Genomic DNA, 16760 nt, shown 5'->3' with positions numbered 1-16760 from the left:
ACTCACATTGTCTACTTCTTGTCATTACAGAAGATTTGTTTGAAAAATAAAGTATTTGCTGCGTAGTCAACACATCTGCTCAGTCTCGTCTGGATTGGCACAATATTTAAACCTGCTGTAGCTCCCACGTGCAGCTGCTGTGTTTTCAAACCTGAATTAGTCATTATTGTTAAGGTGGAAAGTGACAGCACACTTGCTCGGTCATGTGTGGTATAGATCCTCTTCTTCGAATCAGAAAGGGTTTATTTTCCTGTCAGAGCTTCGAGAAATATGTTACGTTTCAGGTCACGTTCACATTGAAATCTGCTTCTCCGTCTACGTTTGCCCTCCCCAGACACACACAGAGACCTGTAGGTTTTAGCTTGTCAGAGCGCCATAGGTGCACTGTGCAATAGCAGGTCTTTCTGCATGTGGTGAAATGATCAGTCTGCCATAGGGTGAAGGTGTTCAGGGTAAGGTAAGCACTGGAGGTGTTGTGGAAGGGAAATGAAAAGGAAATGAGAATATTTGGGTCTTTGAGTTTGCCTCCCTGCCCTTTCACTCATCTGTCTTTCTTCACCCTGCCAGCAGATTACCGACCTGATCAAAGTTAGGTTGAACCACATTGCTAGGGAGTATCTGGTTCGAATGCAGAAATGCACTTTATGTGCAAGTGTCCTTTTTCTTGGGCTTTAATCAATATTTTTATATTAACAATGGATCACAACTGTAGATTCGTCACTACGAACGACCCCTTTTACATACAACAGAGAATAATCACCAAACCCTGCAGTTCTCTTCAGCTCTACGGAGCGTTTTAGCAACTTTCAACTCACTGTTTGGGTTTTGGTTCACTCTCACCGCTCGTAGTGGCATTTTCAGCCCCAGCAGGCAGCTGTTATCAGAGACAAATGCTGTGAAAAACTCACTGTACACGAGCTGCTCTGCAGCAAACAGCAGACAGACACAGTTAGAGAGCAGCTGCTGAACATAGTGGAGCATTTAGCAGCTAAAGAGCCAGATTATTTCCCTCAGGAGCTGGTGGAGACCAAACACAGAGCTAAAAGAAAGAGAGCATTGGACTCACATTCATCAGGTGACACAAACACGACTCGAACTGAATGTTGCTCCGTATCTGCTGGACAACATGTTAGCCATATTGACTTAAAAAGTGATAACACGTCAGGCTAAAATCAGTTATTGTTGGTTTAAATGCACATGATTAACAGTAAATATTTCCTTTTTCTCTGCAGGGTTTCACCTCAGCGGCACAGTAAGGGAACCTGCCACGTCCTCGGAGCCCGAGCTCGTCTGCAACGTGAGCGTCAGCTTCGACCGCTGCAAAATCACAGCAGTAACATGCACCTGCGGCAACAAGGACATCTTCTACTGCGCCCACGTCGTGGCGCTCTCACTGTACCGAGTACGGAAACCCGAGCACGTCAAACTGCGCCTGCCCATCTCAGAGACTCTTTTCCAAATGAACAGAGATCAGCTGCAGAAGTTTGTTCAGTACCTGATCACAGTGCATCACACCGAGGTGCTGCCGACGGCGCAGAAGCTGGCGGATGAAATACTGTCGCAGAACTCCGAGATCAACCAGGTTCATGGTGAGTTAAGGGGCTGGAATAATGGTGGTTATTTGTGATTTGAGTGGAAGAACAGGCTGAACTCTTCCCCCTTTAACACGCATGCAGTGCCGGCACCAACAAACACACAAACACACACAAGTGCTTGTGTTAGATTTCCTCCATCTCGCACCAGTGGAGGTCCAGCTGGAGGCTGCCGTCCTGGGAGACGACTCAGGAAAAACAAGCTGTTTGGGAGAACAGGAGGGAAACACACACACACACACACACACATTCACAATTAAATCAGGTCATGTTTGACTTGAACGCATTGCAGAAATGCATGAAATGGGGAAAAGTTTGTGAGGAGGAAGTTTGTGTTATGTGTTGCTGTTTTGGGCTTTACAGAAACATGAAGTACCACAGTGTGTAGAATATTATATAAGAATATTAATAATGTATCTGTAAGCAGCTCTGTTTATATGAACACTCAGCGTCTACTTGATTAGATACACCAGTACAATCTAATGCAATCCAACACAACTGTTCTGCCATAAAATCGACTTTTATGATACTTTAATGTTCAGTTTTTATTTAAATTTTGTTTTAGCATTTAGGTCATAGTTAGTGATGCAGTATATTCAGAGGTGTTTCTAATATTCTGGCCCACTCATGTATGTAAATAGGGAGGACAACGTCACCTTTTAACTATGACCTCAATGATAAACATAATTAAATTTACACATTTTCTGACGATGTAAAAAAGGTAGAATTTATGGCAGCTGTTGTATTGAATTACAATAGAGTGCACAGGTGTACCTCGTAAAGTGGCCGCTGAGTGTAAATATACATTTAAAGGTTTATCTGCAAGCCATGTTTAAGCATCTTTTGTGGCACAATATATTGCAGAGCATATTTAAGGTGTACTTTGTGGTACTCTGTGTGTTTTACTGTTTGGGTGCACTTTGCAGTATGGTTGAACACATTTTAAGGGAATTACGTGCACTGCAGGCTTTATCGTGGACCTCTGAGTGACTTTAGCGGTACTTTGTCATGCGTAGTTACACATCATGTTGTATGATTTGGAAACTTTGTGGTTTACCTTGTGCTGCACTACTGCTACTGTAGTACTGGCTAGTACACATGAATATACTTAGTACAATATTCATGGTTCTTGCAGGTAGTTTGTGGTAGTTGTTGGCACATTTATGTTGATTGTTGTACTTAGTGACACAGATTACAGTACATTAGGGCTGCAACTAATCTTTATTTACGTTTATTGATTAATCTGCCTTCTGTTTTCTCGATTAATTGATTAATCGTTTTGTCTGTAAAATGTCAGAAAATAGTGAAAATGTCCATTATGATTTCCCATCATCCAACGAGACGATTGATCCAGTTGTTTGTCCAAAAAGTATTCTGTGCATTATTAATATAAAATCCTTTTTATTTGCTTTTAAAAAATGACTGAAACGATTAATCAATCAAAATAGTTGCAGATTAATTGCTCGACTAATTGTTTCTGCTCTACAGTAAATAGTGGTTATCTTTGTGGTAGTTTGAGTACTTTGATGTTATCTACAGTACTTTTTTGACACACTCAGTTACTTTTGGATACTTTTATGGTTGATTATGTAGTAAATAGTATTATTTTGGGATATGTTTTCTAGTAGCTTATGTGCTCATTTTTACATGTACACAGTTTCACTGCAAAACCATAAATGATTCAGCGACTTGCATCTAGTTGTGTACAGTAGTTTAATGACTGTATACATGTAAATATTCTGTCAGTCGGAGGAAGATTTGCTTTGCAGGTACTTGGTGGTTGAATACTTTGGATTAGATTGCAGTTTGGCAATATTCTCTTTAGTGCTTTAATGTTCACTGTGTCTCATGGACTTAATCCTCCCCAGGGAAACATGCTAAATGTTGAAAATCTGGGATGTATTCTTCGCTCATGTAGGCTGGTTATTGTTGCAGACTTTGCAGAGTTTATGGTATTGATCGGTGTTTAAGCTTAACCAGCACTGCATTAATGCAAAAGGTGAACAATATGCTGATGCAGGCACATTCACGTCCGCTCCTTCCCGAAAAGATGGATTTTTATTTAAATTCCCGTTGCTTTATCACAGTTTAAATGTAGCCAGTGGTGGGAAGTGACTTTAGTCAAGTATTGTACTATTTTGAGGTACTTGTACTTTACTTGAGTATTTGCATTTTCTTTTACTATATACTTCACCACATTTCAGTATGTATTGTATTAAGACTACAAAATATAATCAACAAATGAATTATGATGCATTATTATAGGTTAAGATAAGACTTTATTGATCCCCGGAGTGAACATCCAAAGCTACCCAGCAGTATATATCAGAATCAGAAATACTTTATTGATCCCCGAAGGGAAACTCTTTGTTACAGCAGCTCGCCTTTACGTCAGTGCACACAGGAGAAAGTACTAGCAAAAAATACAATACACTATAAAACAGGTCAGAAAATAAATTAAGTACCAGCTGGGTATAAGTATTCTAAGTATAAAATAGAATAAGTGTGAAGTACCAAGTGGGTTTACTGGTTGATGATGATAATATGGTATAATAATACAATGTAATAATATAAGTAATAAGTAGTAGTGCAGTAGTAACTAACTAAAATTAGCTCCAACTTTACCAGCTGCAACAACAAAGTGATGAACACATTAATGCATCAATAATTATAATCCAATAATATACATTATTCTGAAACGGGCCGTTCTGCAGTACTTTAAGTATATTTTGATGCTAATACTTTGTACTTTTAACTGTAAACTTTGTACTGTAACAGAGTATTTCTACACTGAGGTGTTGCTACTTTTACTTATATAAAAGATCTGTGTTCTTCTTCCACCGCTGAATGTAGTAAACTAATAAATGAAAATCACTATCAGTTTAGTTTGATGACATCTAGCCCTTGTAATGAGTTGCTGACTGATTTCCTTTGTTCGGTGCAGGAGCCCCGGATCCGACGGCGGGCGCCAGCGTGGACGATGAGAACTGCTGGCATCTGGACGAGGAGCAAGTTCAGGAACAGGTCAAGCTCTTTCTCTCCCAGGGCGGGTACCATGGCTCGGGAAAGCAGCTCAACTTACTGTTCAGCAAGGTAACAGGACCATTTCCAACAAAACACCATGTTGCACTGCGGCAGCGTGTACTGCGGCGTTTACCCACAATGCCCCCCGTCTCCCCGCAGGTGAGAGAGATGCTGAAGATGAGGGACTCCAACGGAGCTCGCATGTTAACGCTGATCACAGAGCAGTTCATGGGCGACCCCAGACTGGCGCTGTGGAGGCAACAAGGAACCACCATGACTGACAAGTACAGGCAGCTGTGGGATGAACTAGGTACTGCGTGAACATATTTTACAGCTGCATACACATCTGTGTCCGAGCAGTGTGTCACTACAGTATACTTTAAATGAAATGCCCGATTTTGTAAATAATTTAAAGAACTGAAACTGTGTCCATCTATTTTGTTATAGTTGTAAGCAAATTAATTCAACAAATCACCATATCTTTAAATTACTGCAGTTTAAAAAACAATAGCTTCAGAAATATGTTTGCACTCAGGAAAGTAAATCATAAATGTAATCAAGGACACTTTATAATATACAATATAATAACGTTTTTATTGTGTGTAACAAAGAAGAGGAGACCATTAAAGGCAGTAATGTTTTAATTAATCTGTCTTCCCTGAGAAGAAAGGAGATGTACAAAATACAGTCTTCATTTCAGGGGTGAAATACAGGATTAATCCACATCCTGCTGTTTTCTCTCCTTGAACAAAGAACAACCTCCCCCCTTCCACTGATAATTATCTAATAATTATTATTCAGCATTTGGCTTTAATTGAGACCTTTTTGCTTCACTTTGTTTTGATAATATTTTATTTAAAGCACTTCTGCACAAACTGAAATATCTCAACAACTATTTGATGGATTGCCATGAAATTTTGGATGGACCTTCATGGTCCCCAGAGGATGAATCCTACTGACTTTTAATGATCCCCTCGCTTTTCATCTAGCGCCACCAGCAGGTCAAAGTTTTTTTTCAGACGTGTGGTTCCCAGAGGACGAATCCAAATTGCATAAGGGTGGCGTTTGTGGTTTTAAGGGAAATATTTCAACAGATATTGAATGTTTGTACCAAATTTCATGGCAATCCATTCATGTTCCCCTCAGGATGAATTCTAAAGGTGCTTTCAGACAGCGAGGGGCCGCCGCCTCCATTGTTTTCAATGTAAACACAGCTGTGCCTACCATGGAAATTGTGATGGGCCAGTTTCACTATTTTCTGACATTTTCTAGACCAAACAATTAATTGATTAATCGAGAAAATAATTGGCAGATTAATTAATAATGAAAATGATTATTAGGTGCAGCCCTAATTTAAACAATGGCGCTTAATGTGGCTGTCCTGGCTGTAAATCTTCAGTAAAGTCTTCAAAAGCACCAGCAGAGCAGAATATATGTTCTGCTCTGCTGGTGAATAAAAAAATGCACCTGTTCTGTTTCCTGGTGTTGGCGTTTCACAGATATGATCGCGCCTATGCAGAAGCACCTTTGCTCTCTCCGTCTTTCACATACTGTGCAGGCTCTCTGCTGCAGGTACAAGATAAAAACAGCCAGCCGGCAGCTGAAGAAATGACTTTTGCCTATTTGCTTGCGATGAAAATCACTTGAAAATAATTCCGGCTTCACTTATAACCAAAGTGTGCTGCAACACGTAAATGACGACAGCCTGCGGGTTACGATTCTCCTCTCTCCCCCCTCTGTTTTTGTTTGTCTTTACCCAATAATCCTCCCCACTGTTGTAGATTCTTGCTCTGCATTTCGTCACTCATGTCTGACATCACTCTGCTCGGCTCTCTGTTCCTCGTTGTTGTCCTTGAAGCAGCCCTAACAAAGAGACGGCGGATAAAGCCTCTCTCCTCCCGTCCCCTCCCCCCATCCTCAGCCTCCCTCCCTCCTGCATTCACTTCCCCCTTCCCTCCCTTTTATTTCTCACTTCCTTTCTTTTCTTCTCCTGTTTCATTTTGTCATCTGTCATCCTTTATTTATCCCTCAACATATTCATTGTTCCCTCCCTCCCTCCCTCCCTCATTCTCTTTGTGTTATGTTTTTAGCCAACAATGCAGGTAACCTCAGCCCACTTCAATCGATTAGTTGATCGTCAGAAAATTAATTGGTAACTATTATAATGATCATGATTAATCGTTTTTAAAACAGTTTTAAATGATATACAACAGAGAATACTATAAAAAAAATGAGTATCTTTAGGTTTTGGACTGTTGCTTGGACAAAATAAGACATTTGAAGACGGCACGTTGGAAATAATAGTGATCATTTTTCACTATTTTCTGCCATTTTATAGACCAAGAAAATAGTTAGTTGCAGACATACTTCTTTTTAGTGTGTGCAGAACCTGTTTGCAGACCTAAATATAAATATAATGAAACAGTTCTCTACTGTCATATCTAATTTTAAAAATAGCCTTTTATTTGGGTTTAGACATTTCTAACATGTTTAACCACTTTTCCAAAGCTGTTTTGAGACCATTGGTGGGATGGATATCACTAGTAACTGGTTTTCCATCTCAAAAGTAATATTTTAATTAAACTTCAGCAACAGCAGTAAATCATTAAACTACTTTCAGTTATCTTTCAATAAGCTGCAAAAATAATAAGCTGTTTTCCTTCTTTTCTTTCCTGTGAATGATCAGAAAAACTACAGAGCATTGCCTGTATCACAAGTTAGTAGAGTTGCAACGAACAGTCTATTAATCGATTAGTGGATCGACAGTAAATTAATCCTCAGCTATTTTGTCAATTTTCAGGCAAAGATACCAAACATTTTCTGGTTCCAGCTTCTCAAACATGAGAATTTGGTGCTTTTTCTCGTCTCACATTATAGTAAACTGAATATATTCCAGTTTTGGACTGTTGGTGGCACAAAACAATGAAACTGTGATGGACATTTTTCACTTTTTTCTGATTTATTTATAGACCAAACGATTAATCAGCAATGATAATAATCGTTAGCTGCAGCCACACAAATTAGATCTACTTTAATGAGGTTATACTGAAGCTAAGTAACTAGTTTTGTGGTTTCAAAAACTGGAATGATATTTTTTTCCACTAATTATTACCACAAGTGTTTTGCTGCAGGTTAAAGGAACAAAGTGTGCGAGTGTTATATCTCTGGATGTAAATGTGTGCGCAGGGGCCCTGTGGATGTGCATCGTGCTGAACCCCCACTATAAGCCCGAGCAGAAGGGTTTCTGGCTTCGACAGCTTCGCCGGTGGAACAGCGTGGACGTCTGCCCCTTGGAAGACGGTAACCATGGCAGCGAGCTGACCAATCTGACCAACGCTCTGCCCCAGGGCCCCCCTGGCAACCCAGGTGAGATGACACCCGGCTGTAGAAGAGACGTCGCCTCCCTTTTTTTAAAATTTCCAAATCTTCTCCTACATCACATCTGAAGGTTTCTTTCTGGTCTTTTCCTGCAGCATCTCCTCCTCCTCCTGTATTAACACTGTTAAGAGTCTACTTTCTCCCCCCTCCCCCTTTTAATCAAGTCTCCTTCCTTCAATCTCTGTGCCTGCGAGCCTTATTACCTTTTAGTGTGGCTAATAGAATGAGCCTAATAACACAGTTGAGGTCCTGCAGCTTTTTCTACTAAATCAGAGAAAATACAGACACATGAACGTTTCTGTCAGGTGGTAATAAAACTGTTTCGAATGAGAAGACAGGCACTGTTAATACTGCTGCAGTTTTGTCCTTAATGGCCCTGCATTTGTTATTGACTTTTTTTAAATCCTGCTACGACAGGTTTTATAAGTCGCCCCCTTAGACAGAATCGAGACAACTGCCCCCCAGAAGAGAGCCAGACAAATATTGATAGTGCATCAGGTTAATATTAATGGATTTTGTCACTCCTATTATTATTATTATTATTCTTTGTCTTATTTTTATTTCTCATTTTCAGAACTACAGTTCCCATAATTTGGGGGATGTAAACAGGAAGTATGATGTTGCCATGGAGTCAGTGAGTTACGCTGTGAGCTATAACTTGAGCACCATTAAAAGTATGCTGAATTAGCTCTTAGCAGCTCCTGTTTGCAGTGTACCCATGGACGTACAGACAAGTATCACTGGATTACTTTGAAACTGAAGAAAACTTAAAAACGTGATGATTCTCAGGCAAGTTCTGCAGTAATGAGGAGCGTCTTTAGTGGATAAATGGACGGTTAATTGTGATAGACATTGGAGATAATATCATTGTTGGAAAGTTTTAGACACTGAATCTAAAAATATGTGTATCATGTCTGTGTGTTCATGTTTGACCGAGTTTTGACGCAAATTGCAGAAATTGGCGCCAAGTATTTTAATTACCTTAATTGCCTCCATGAGCTGTGTGTCACAGCCACTGTTGCAACTGCTGCAACTGCTGAATGAGTTGCTAAACTACAATAACTAACTTTCCAGCATGCACCTGTCCCTTTCACCCCACGCAGTATCTTTGCCTCATTTCTCCCCCTCACAGTTTGAAAACCTCCGTGCTACGATGTGGGTTATAAAACACCCGACGTCTTGTTTTCGTCTCTCGCAGATTCAGTGACTCGGCCTCACCGGACGGTGTTCACACGAGCGATCGAGGCCTGCGACCTGCACTGGCAGGACCCCCATCTGCAGCACATCATCACCGAGGACCACTACACCAACTACTGTTACCACGGCAACGTTGATAGCTCCCTCTTCGGCGCCCGAGGGTGGCCCCTGTGGCACGGTGAGAGAGCAGGGACACGTGGTTTAGAGGGAAGAGGAATTTAATTAACAAGAAAAAATAGATGGAGACATCAAAATATGTTTTCTTCTCCCGCAGAGCACGTCCCGACTGCTTGTGCCCGAGTGGACGCCCTGAGATCGCACGGTTACCCCAAGGAAGCACTCAGACTGGCCATCGCTATAGTCAACACGCTGCGGCGGCAACAGCAGAAACAGCTGGAGTTCTTCCGCGCTCACAAAAAAGGTCAGTTTATCCTCCTCCAGTGTAGATTTTTGCATTTAAGTGACGCTTCTTACTTTGCCATTCAGTTGCTATTAAATCTTCTTTCTATATATTTTTGCTCTTAAAACAGTTTAAGGCTTATTATGAATGAACAGCATGAATCTGGTGAGGCATACGTCTTTGTAAACAAAGCTTTTGTGCCTCTGGAAAACGCAGACGTTCCGGCACGATTTGAGTCATTGTTTGCTCATTGCTTTTCATTTTACACCCCATTCAAAACTGCATCGAAATAACTTCAGTAATCCCTCACGGAGAACGAAGAGACAGCAGTCACATATTTCATATATTCATGACTTCACCTTGAACACGTTTTGCCAGCTACAAAAAATAAAGTTAGATACATTTACAGTTAAGAACTTAAAATGGCTGTTTGCTTTCACAAAAGTACCTCTTAAGATGTCTTTAGGGAACAAAACAACAAAGATGAAGGAAAATGGCAAATAAATCACAGTGTGCTAACAGCAATGAAAGGGAATACAGACTTGCTTTACAATACTGCAAATATCATTTTGCATGTTTTGTGATTCACAACACCTTCACTGGCCAGTTCGACGGCTGTCGGGAGACGTTTTATATCTATAAACTAAAATTGGGATTGTTGTGACAGTGGATTGTGCAGCAGGAGGCTGTTTTTAATACGTTTTTGTACAGTTTCAGTCAGCACCATGAGACCTGCAGCTACAGCAGGACGCTCATTATAGCAAAATGGGCAAGTGTCGATTTTAGCAAAAACTTTAATTATTTTTTTAATTGGTTAATTCATCCATTAATTTTCTTCCACTTATCTGGGTCCAGGTCACGTTAATCGATTAATTATATTACTAGGAAATGTTGTTATATACAGCTGGGAAGTACTGACAAATGTGATATAAATGTATGTATTTAATGGTATGACCGTGAAACAAGTGTTAAATTGCATTCTATGTGGTGTTAAAACGGTCTTAAAAAGTCTTAAATTCAATTAGTTTAACACTGCAGAAACCCTGATAGTAACACCAAGGAGTATAAATTAACAGTTTGTGTGTGTGTGTGTGACTGCAGAGCTGCTCCATAAAGGCATAACATCAATCACCAACCTGGAGGGTTGGGTGGGCCACCCTCTGGACCCCATCGGCACCTTGTTCAGCACCCTCATGGAGACGGGGCGGAGCAGCGAGGACGGAGCCACGGCCCTGTTCGACTTCTCAGGTACATACACAGATACTAAGTAAACGTACTGATACAACAAGGTAAAAATACTCTGTTACAAGTAAAAGTCCTGCATTCAAAATCCTACTTTAGTACAAAGTGCTGATATACTTCAGTAAATTTACTAAAGTACAGCAGTAAAAGTACTGGTTCTGCAGTAAAATGTCTCCTGTGACTGATTCTGTCATTATAATGTTAGAGCAGCATTTTACTGTCGTAGCTGCTCGAGGTGGAGCTTTATATACAGTTAGCTAGTTTAATCCAGTGGTTCCCAACCTAGGGGTCGGGCCCCTCCAAAGGGTCACCAGATAAATCTGAGGGGCCGTGAGATGATTAATGGGAGAGGAGAGAAGTTCTGAAACACAAATTATTCATGTTTTGGACTTTTCTCAAATTTTTTGCTTTTTCATGAAATATTGGATAATTTCACCTCTTTGATGGAAGCTCTAACAACTCACCTCAACTGGACAAGGAGTCTCAGCTAGACACTTTTTTTTTTTGGTAAGAGGTCACAAGCCATGAAGGTTGGGAACCACTGGATTAATCTTCAATAATGTATTGTATTTGATAAGCTTTTCATGTGTTTTTAATGTAAAGTCTGAATCTGTAAACTAGTAATTACAGCTATAAAAATTGCAGTGGATTAAAAAGTACAATATTTCCCAATGAAATGTAGCGGAGCAGAAGTATACAGTAGCAAAATAAAATGCAAATACATCAAAATGGCTCTTAGGTATTTGAGTAAATGTACTTACTGGCAGATACAGTACACAAACACACATTTTCCTGAGTGTGATTCAAACATTTACACTGCAGTGATTGCGTCTTCCTGTCAGAGCTGCAGGCCCTCAGGATGCAATCAGCAGTGATGACACAGACGTGCTGATTGGCCTCCAGTCATCCTCCAATAACATCTCATGAATAAGAAATGTAGCAGGAAAAACACTCCAATTAAAAAGCATTAATTATGCAGGAAGCTCAGTTAGACGAATTTCAACATACTTTAGCCAGAAAGGATGTTCCTACGTCTGGTCTCAGTTACAGTTTGTTTCTCTTCTAAACTGGGTGAACTGATGAAGCCACTGCATGGAAAAAGTTGTGAAAGTTTTCAATTAAGACTTCAAGCACTCTGCTATTTATACCTGAGTGTGTGTGTTTGTATTCATTAGGGACTGTTAACCCTCCTGGGATGAACTGTGAGGTCTGCCAAGACATCATTAAGCCATTAAAACACATGATTACCATCCTCAGGAGAATACACGCTCTGAAAAAGAACACCAGAATGAACAAATAGATCGATAGATTTATCAATACTCAGCTCAATACACGGCCCAAAGGGAACATTTTCCAGCCCTAAGTCATTTCTCACCCTGCCCCCCCCTCTCTCTGATTCACACTCAGGCTCGCCGGTTTCAGGTAGGAGGACGGAGCATCCTGTTTTCCAAGCGCAGCGTTTCCTGGAGGAAGGCGAGTCGTTCACGTCGCTGGCTGTAGAGACGGCTCTGATTGGTCTAGGGCAGCAGAGGGTGATGCCAGACGGCCTTTATGCCCAGGAGAAAGTGTGTCGCAACGAAGAGCAGCTATTGGCCAAGCTTCAAGAAGTCGATTTAGACGACACGTTGGTGAAGATTTTCCGGAAGCAAGCTGTTTTCCTGCTAGAGGGTGAGTGAGACTCAAACATTGCAGTATTTACAAGTGTGTAAAGCATTTGCTGGTTACGGATTTGCTGCTTTTCTTTGTCTATAAGATGCTATTAAAATATCTTTGGGTTTCGCACAGTTGGTGAGACAAAATACCAAATCTGAAGACGTTACCTTTTGAATTTTGAGGGAGCATTTTTCACCACTTTGGACATTTTATAGATTAATCAATACTGAAAATAATCATTAGTTGCAATCCTTCTTAACTGAAGCAAAAACCTGAATTGAATCTACAGCCATGCTAGCAGACAGAGGCTATACTTAAGCACAGTGGTGCTTTGTGCTAAATGCTAACGTCAAAATGCTAACATGTTGATGATTAGTAGGTGAAATGTTAACCATGCTTAGTTTAGCGTGTTAGCATGATAACGTTGGTAATTACACAAAGTACAGCTGAGGCTGATGGGAATGGCGTTAGTTTTGCAGGTATTTGGTCATTGGACAAATTAAAAGTTTGACCTCATGATGGCGCTAGAGGAAATGACAGGGGATCAGTAAAGTTAGTGGATTCATTCTCTGGGGACCATGAATGCACAGATTAAACAAACAAGCTATAAAGTATTAATTAGGGACTGCATGAAAATTATTGGGGCAGGGAGAGGAGTTGAATCTTGAATCTTATGAAAAAGCAAGACCCTCATTAGCGTTATATTTCCTTTAGACCCCTTCTCTTGACTTAAAAAGGAAAGAAACGAAAGCCATCTTTGTGATGTGACATTTTCAACAATCACACAAGGGCAGGATGAATCTGGGATGAGAAAAAGTTAAAATACTCTCCCAAGAATTCAGACTAAACTCTTTAGAAAAGAGAAAAAATACATAACCCTCCACCTTCAATGACCCCCTCTTCCCCCGTAATCATTTTTGTAGTTTCAGTCCCTTAGTGAGCTTTAGAGGTGCCGGTAAGTGGATTTTGTCACCTTTGGACAGAGCCAGGCTAGCAGTTTCCACCTGTTTACAGTCTTTATGCTAAGCTAAGCTAACTGTCGTAGCTTCATATTTACCGTACAGACATGAGTTTTACTGATTTTCTCATCTAACTCTCAGCAAATAAGAGCATTTCCAAAAATGTCGAGCTATCCCCACTGAACCCAGGAACGACACATTATCCCCACACAGTAAGATTCCCATTTCACACCCTGAACCACAATCAGCTCTTTGTGCTTTAATTGTCCGTTACGTTACGTGTGTGATGTTGTGTGTACTTATGTGTACCTTATGTGTACATTAACACTTTGAATGTTTGTACTTCTGTATTCACAGTTGTGGGAGGGTATTGTTTGCATTGTTTGCTGACGTTGTGTGAATGCATGTGTGTGTGTATAGAGGGGTATAATAAACCTGTGTGTGTGGAAGATGTGGCTCATCATGGTTCACGGCCCTTCTCGCTTCAAACCCAGTAATGACAGAACCGGTCGGCCTCTCACATATGGCTTCTGCTAACTCGTTTGGTTGTGATTATAAAGTGGAGGCCCATAGGAAATCATTGTTCTTATCTTATCAAGGCAAGTGGTTATAACAAAATAAGCAAAATAGTTTTTTTATTGTCAACGAAACAAATACCGAATGTATCTACTAACAAATATTGTGTGTGTATCTAAAGTCTGATATATCTTATAGCTCCATTGTTGCCCAAAAACGATTAAAAACACATCAGTGAGCCACACTGTTGCCCTGGGTGACATGTTCCTTCATCACCATGAACACACACACTGTAGTTTATTCTGACTCAGCCCCACACACACCGTCCTGCTGCCCCAAACACTCACTACAGCACCAAATGTGGATTCATCCGCCGCTGAAAGTAGTCCCAGACAAATGCACTATTTCCTCCTGTTTGTTTGATTAAAAACTGCAGTGCTTAAACTACCGTTTTAGGAACTTACTGAGCCTTTTTTTTAAACTATATATTTGTGAGCTGTTTAAAGATTTAAGCCATCAGTAGGAACAATTGGGTTTGGGAGCCACAGACAGGAAGTCAGAAAGTATCGAGAGACTGACGAACATTTTTTTTAACAATCAGAAAAATCTCAGGTAACACCATATTTATCCTTTGAACCTCTGATGCTTGATTATAGGCCACATTTTCTAAATTTGTAATGAGATGAAAAGTTACACATTCTCTCGCAGTAATACATCAAAAACTTAATTGACTTGCTTGAACACTTCAAATAGTTGCATATGTTTCAGCTGCATATCCCCTCTCCCTCCTTTTCCTACATCCCCAGTTCACTCTTAGGCATTGTAATCCGTACCAGTTTATACACCATAATATTCATGTATCTTACATTTGGAATCAAGCTGCCAGACATACTCACTAGAGCACTACATGTGTATTAATCCGCAGCTGAAAATAGTCCCCAACAAATTCGCTATTTCCTCCTGTTTGAGTAACGTTTGTTAAAAACTAGTGTACTAGTGTGTTTTGGGAAATTATTTAGCCTATTTTAAAAATGAAACTTAACATTTGTTAACTTTTTTTTAAGTTTTCCATCTTCAGTAGGAACCAATAGACTTGGGGCTGAGTGCCACAGACAGAGTAGGGAAGTCAAAAAGTACTGTAAGTGCTAACTCAATATTGGTTTGTGTCTTGATTGATATATTTTGAGATCAAATAACTGCTTTCGTTTTAATTGAATTATTGTCTTTAAAGAAAAGCAATAATGAAACTAATGAAAGTAATTTTTATTGATTCCTTTTTGTGCTGCTACACTAAAATTGCCTCCACTTACAAAGAAAAACAAACTGTACAGAGAAATAAAAGGCTGGATCCATCCTAAAAGCGTTTCCTAGAAGCTGTCAACACTAAAACTCATCTGTGAATCTGGTATTTTCTCTTTGCTTTACATGCGAGTTGTTGTTTCAGGATGTACTGTGATAGCCTGGGAACCAGACGAATCTGCAAGCTCATGTTTCATTGGCTCTGGCAGATGCGTCTGGTCCTCCTCTCGTTCAGACAGATTTCCATCCAACCTGGCCCGGGTCGGGCCAATCACAACCGTTTTTATATAATTTGGGGCGTGTTTGATGCAGTGACTGTACAGAGGAGCGCCGTAAACAAGAAGATGGCTGCCGCTGATGTGGAACGTTCTGTTGAATCCGCTATCACGGCAGTATTGAACGAACTGGACATCTGGATTCTGATGGCGAAAACAGCAACACTCGTTCAGACATATCGATGCTACACCATCACAACTCATCTTGGCACGCTGTAGTTTACATTTTTCCGTCTCAGCGCTACATCACACGTTTCGTTGCTCTGATTGGTTGTAGGTCTATCCAATTGCGTCGAGGAATTTCGGTCTGCGCCCGTTGATAACGCCTCTTGGAAATCGAAAATGACCTGAGAGGTTCCAGACTAATTCTCGTTTGTCAGGCTAGTGCGGTGATGCTGTGAAGACAAACGTCTGTACATTTTTGGTGGTTGACTAACAAACTGATCATCATTCTGATACACAGCTGAGTCATACTGTTCACATCAGTCTGTGTCGTCAAACTTGTTGACATATCAGGCTGGGAAATCTCATACATGCACTGTCTAGTCATATGTGAACTATTATGCAGCTCCGCACTGCACTGCTGAAGTCTGTGTTTTTGCATTGATCTCTGTCTTCAGTTTGACTTTGACTGAACTGATCCCTGTATCGCGTTTTTGTGTTTCTTCCAGCTGGTCCTTACAGTGGTCTGGGGGAATTACTCTACAGAGAAAGCGTCCCCATGCACACTTTTGCCAAGTATCTCTTCACCTCCCTGCTACCTCATGACGCCGAACTGGCGTACAAAATTGCACTGAGGGCCATGCGGTGAGTACTTCATTTAAAGCTGTTGTCTGTCCTCGAAGAACTAAAGTCCCTTTCAGACGTGCACCTCATTACGTTAATCTGATAATGCCTGAATAAGCACCCTGCTCACTTTTACGTAAAAGTCACAACTGCAATCTTAGTTGGTCGAACCTCCTGACATTTCTGTAACACTTTCAACACAAGTCTGAATTGAATGCTATCAGATGAATGTAAAGGCTAAAACATGCAGAGAGAGATAAATGCGCATCTTGTTCTGCCTTCTAAGATCACTGTAATAAATGTATTATCTCAATCTTCATCTCTTATGCACAAAGATAATGTCAGTTTAACTATGAAACATTGTGAGATATGCAACCGGGGCAAAAGAGGTTAAAAAAACCATCGTACAACCACAGCAATAATCTGACCAACAGTCTCT

General features: G+C 40.5%; 1 protein-coding gene across 1 annotated transcript in view; it reads left to right on the top strand.

Annotated features, from left to right (window-relative positions):
* zswim6 (zinc finger, SWIM-type containing 6) overlaps nt 1–16760 on the top strand; it is a 53790-nt gene that overhangs the window by 28885 nt on the left and 8145 nt on the right. The window contains exons 2-10 of the mRNA XM_044173220.1: nt 1233–1589; nt 4537–4685; nt 4776–4926; nt 7803–7982; nt 9193–9369; nt 9466–9612; nt 10693–10839; nt 12241–12501; nt 16207–16342. Of these exons, the coding sequence (XP_044029155.1) occupies nt 1233–1589; nt 4537–4685; nt 4776–4926; nt 7803–7982; nt 9193–9369; nt 9466–9612; nt 10693–10839; nt 12241–12501; nt 16207–16342 (1705 nt within the window). The remainder of the gene's footprint in view (nt 1–1232; nt 1590–4536; nt 4686–4775; nt 4927–7802; nt 7983–9192; nt 9370–9465; nt 9613–10692; nt 10840–12240; nt 12502–16206; nt 16343–16760) is intronic.

Source organism: Siniperca chuatsi, linkage group LG18 (assembly GCF_020085105.1).
Source record: "Siniperca chuatsi isolate FFG_IHB_CAS linkage group LG18, ASM2008510v1, whole genome shotgun sequence".
Lineage (NCBI taxonomy): Eukaryota > Metazoa > Chordata > Actinopteri > Centrarchiformes > Sinipercidae > Siniperca > Siniperca chuatsi.
The sequence above is the reverse complement of the archived record's forward strand: the minus strand, read 5'-3'. Positions and strand labels throughout refer to the sequence as shown.